Raw genomic sequence first — 3,924 nt, forward strand, 5'->3', positions numbered from 1 at the left:
TTTTTTTTTTTTTTTTAAAAAAAAAAAAAAAAAAAAAATACAAAACAGCATAAAATCAGGGAGTGTGCATGTGTGGGAGGGGTGTGTGAACATGTGCTTTACATCAGAGGCATAACTAGCTCTTCCAGTGCCCAGGGCAGAGATGGGGGGGCAGGGTTTATGATGACTAGTGGAGAACTGTGAGGGTGGGGAGAGTCTTACCTGCCTGGTTGTCTTTACTCCAGCAACAGCTGTTGTTGTGGCTGCTATTGCAGCAGTATGGGTTTGGGCAACTGCTGCTGGTGGGGGACAGGCAGCAGTGCAGGCTCCTTGGGGGCTGTTCTTTGTACCTAGTGTATTTCCCCTGCCCCTTCAGGTGCAAGCATGTTCCTCTTGTGGCAAAGCCTCCTTGGACAAGCATGGGGGGGATTACACCTGTCTCCCCCCTCAGATACACTACTAGCCATGGGGCTATGCTTGTTCAGTTCCTATGGCCAGGCAGTGTAGGGCTGCCCTTGCAGTGATAAAGACTTCTGGGGGAGGGGAGTCCATTGGCACCTGCTGTAAATCAGTGCCTGAAGCTGGTGTTCCACTTGCCTGCCCCCTCTCCCTGCTTCCCAGTTATGCTGCTGGTTTGGATGCTTTCTCATTAACAACTCTCTGCCTCAGCAACATCAGTCTTTATATATGAGTAGTGTGAAAGGTAGTGTGTCCTTGTGGATAGAGCACTGGGATTTGGGAAACTTGTATTCTGTTCCTGGCTCTGCTGCTGGATGAACCTGAACAAGTAACTTCTTTGTGCCTCACTTTTCACTTTCTAAGAACTTTTGCTAAAGGACTGCATAAGGTGCTAAATCTTTTCCAGTAAACCAGTTGCACTAAACCTAACACAATAGAAATAATAATTATTGAATATTATCAGCACATGTATGTGAAGCCCACAGGGATCTTAAAGTTGGAACAAAGTAATTAACCTATCATGGTATGTGTATATTTTGATGGTTATAACATCTGCAATACCAGTAGATTCTTATATTGAACAAAGCTTAGTAAGCTAACGGACATCTTGCAGAGCAGTTTTGGCTTTTCGACCACATGCACTTCTAGGCTTTCCTACCAAGTGGCACTGTGAGGCTGGTGGGATGGGAAGTTGAGCTGGAGTGACCATATGGATTTGTTACAGAATTGCCAAATCCTCATAGGATGTCTTTTAAAAGTGATGTAATCATTGCTGTATGCAGCAGAGAAGCAGAAGTTACGCTGGACATGGCGGTGTTGGCTGATCTACGTTGATGTTCGGAGGACCAAGCATAGCATGCAATCTAAGGCCCTGGTATTCAGTGAAAGGAGCACTCTGCGGTGAGAATGGATTTGAAAGAATCGTTTATTAACCATAAGTGCAGAGCTTCCATCTCTCTCTATCACATGATCTTCTGCACTGAATATTGTTGACTGATCTTTATGATTTTTTTTTTTTGTCTCTACTCCTCCTCCCTATATACTTTGAAGTGAAAAGGCTCCATAAGACTCAAGCTGGCAGGCAGTACCTCATTGCTGATATGTCTAGGTAGAGCTAGAGAGCCCTTTGCTTTCCTGATAAGAGGAGACTAGGTCCCTGTACCAAACTGCATGTTTTGAATATGTCCTAAATGTTTTTGGCAGTGTGCCATGGAGAATGTGGACAAGGCGACTGCTTCAAAATTGTGCCAGCCGTGAGATGGATGCCCTGGCTTTGCAACACTGGGCCCTGAGTCTTCAGTTTTGGGTAAATCCTACAAACGCTGACTTCTTATGACTTAGGGACCTACTCAGTTTCATAGTTGGTAGGGTTGAAAGGGACTGGAGCAGATCATCAAGTCTGACCCCCTTCCATAGACAGGAAAGGATGCTGGGGTCAAATGACCCCCGCTAGATGATTATCTGGCCTCCTTTTGAAGACCCCCAGGGTAGGAGCAAGCACCACTTCCCTTGGAAGTTGGTTCCAGACCCTAGCCACCATGACTGTGAAGTAGTGCTTCCTGATGTCTAGCCTGAACCTACTCTCAGTCAACTTGTGGCCGTTATTCCTAGTTACTCCTGGTAGTGCTGGGGGGAACAGGGGCTCTCCCATTCCCTGCTGGTCCCCACCTGGTAAGTTTATAGATGGCCACCAGATCCCCTCTCAACCTTCTCTTGTGGAGGCTGAACAGGTTCAGGTCCCGTAGCCTCTCCTAGGGCCTGCTCTGCTGCCCCCCAGACCATGCGAGTGGCCCTCGTTTGGACCCTCTCAGTGCTGTCCACATCGCTTCTTAAATGTGGTGCCCAGAACTGGACGTGGTACTCCAACTGCAGCCTGACCAACGTTGCATAGAGGGCGAGGATCACCTCCTTGGACCTGCTTGAGATGTATCTGTGGATGCATGACAAGGTGCAGTTGGACTTACTGACAGTGTCCTCACATTGGCAAGCCATGTTCATCTTGGAATCAATAATGACTCCAAGATCCTTTTCTGCCTCTATGCTGATGAGAAGGGAGTTCCTCAGCCTATAGGTATGCTGCTGGTTCTTTCTGCCTAGGTGCAGTACCTTGCACTTGTCAGTGTTGAAACATATCCTGTTCTCATCTGCCCACCCGTGTAACCCGTCTAGGTCTGATTGCAGCCTATTTCTCCATTCTAGCGTGCCCACCTCTCCCCACATCTTAGCGTCATCCGCAAATTTGAACAAGGTGCTTTTCACCCCCTCATCCAAGTCACTGATGAAGATGTTGAACAGTGCGGGCCCGAGGACTGAGCCCTGGGGAACCCCGCTGCTCACATCCCTCCAGGTCGAAAATGACTCATCCACCACCACTCTCTGGGTGCAGCCCCCCAGCCAATTTGCGAAGCATTTGACTTTGTAGGCATTGTTACTAGATTTGCCCATCACTTCGGGGTGTGCTCGTTTATTAAGGATAAGTTTCTTGGGTCTTTGTAATTCTATCAATGTGCTACTTGTGTTATTTGTGTTTCTATATGGAGCTGTATCTCTCCCTTCTCCAGTTCCTTACCTCCAATGGAGCTATCTTGCAGGACTCAGTTTCAATGGGATTGGGTTCCTCCAGTCACTAAATCAGTCATGCACACAAACACACAGATTAATGTGACATGCCTGACCTGGCTGGGTTGATCATCATGGACAGGCTGACGCCCTCATGCCAGGAATCAGTTCATTAAGGTAACAGTAAAATGCAGCCAGATGCAAGCACGCAGATGAACAGAATACCTCTAAATCTAGCTGGGTGTCTAGCTGACACCCTCTTGGGCCAGCATTCAGTTTATTAGGGCACGTCTGAGTCAAACTGGGTCAATCAGCCTGTACAAGCTGATCCCCTTATGTGTTTCAAACTCAGCACGTCCCAATCTTTTGTCCGAACTGTCCTAGTAGTGGTAGCTTCTCGATGAACAGACCCCACAGTATTTCTGGGCTTCACAGGGATCTTTAGCTTAGGTAAAAGTAGTGTTGCTGCAGAGCAAGTGGGGAGGAAAGTAGAGAAGGAAACATACACCCGGTTACTGCCAGTTTGACTATAAAAGTTATTTATTGCTAAGTATATGAAATTTATGATACATGGTAATAGACATGCAAAGGAAAACAAACAAAACAATTACAATACTACCCTGGTTTCACTAAGTATTTGGGGAAACTTAGCTCAAGCTTAACTAATATAATTCAGGTTCAGAAATCTATGCCTAGAGAGAGAGCGAGAGCTGGGATCCCACCAGTCCAAGGTACTGGGGTTCCAATGCTGACAGGTAAAGTTCTTAACACAATCCTTGAAGGGAGACAATCTGTTTCTTCCGGCTTCTCAAGAACAACAGTGGATGGTGTCAGAGAGATTTCTCTCTTGAAGTGCACCATTTGCTGATTTTATAGCTTTTTAAGCCCTCAGTTCAGATTCTTCAAAGCATTCTTTTAATTGTGTAA

At 46.5% G+C, this 3,924-nt stretch overlaps 1 protein-coding gene across 5 annotated transcripts in view; it reads left to right on the forward strand.

Annotated features, from left to right (window-relative positions):
- The window catches only part of SFI1 (SFI1 centrin binding protein), a 46,139-nt gene that overhangs the window by 9,022 nt on the left and 33,193 nt on the right, over positions 1 to 3,924 (forward strand). For all 5 annotated transcript variants that reach the window (XM_019506832.1, XM_019506828.1, XM_019506827.1 and 2 more), the window contains 2 exons: positions 1,221 to 1,338; positions 1,642 to 1,744. In XM_019506832.1, the coding sequence (XP_019362377.1) occupies positions 1,221 to 1,338; positions 1,642 to 1,744 (221 nt within the window). The remainder of the gene's footprint in view (positions 1 to 1,220; positions 1,339 to 1,641; positions 1,745 to 3,924) is intronic.

The sequence above is a fragment of the Gavialis gangeticus genome, unplaced genomic scaffold, assembly GCF_001723915.1.
Source record: "Gavialis gangeticus isolate Ggan-Ray unplaced genomic scaffold, GavGan_comp1, whole genome shotgun sequence".
Classification (NCBI taxonomy): domain Eukaryota; kingdom Metazoa; phylum Chordata; order Crocodylia; family Gavialidae; genus Gavialis; species Gavialis gangeticus.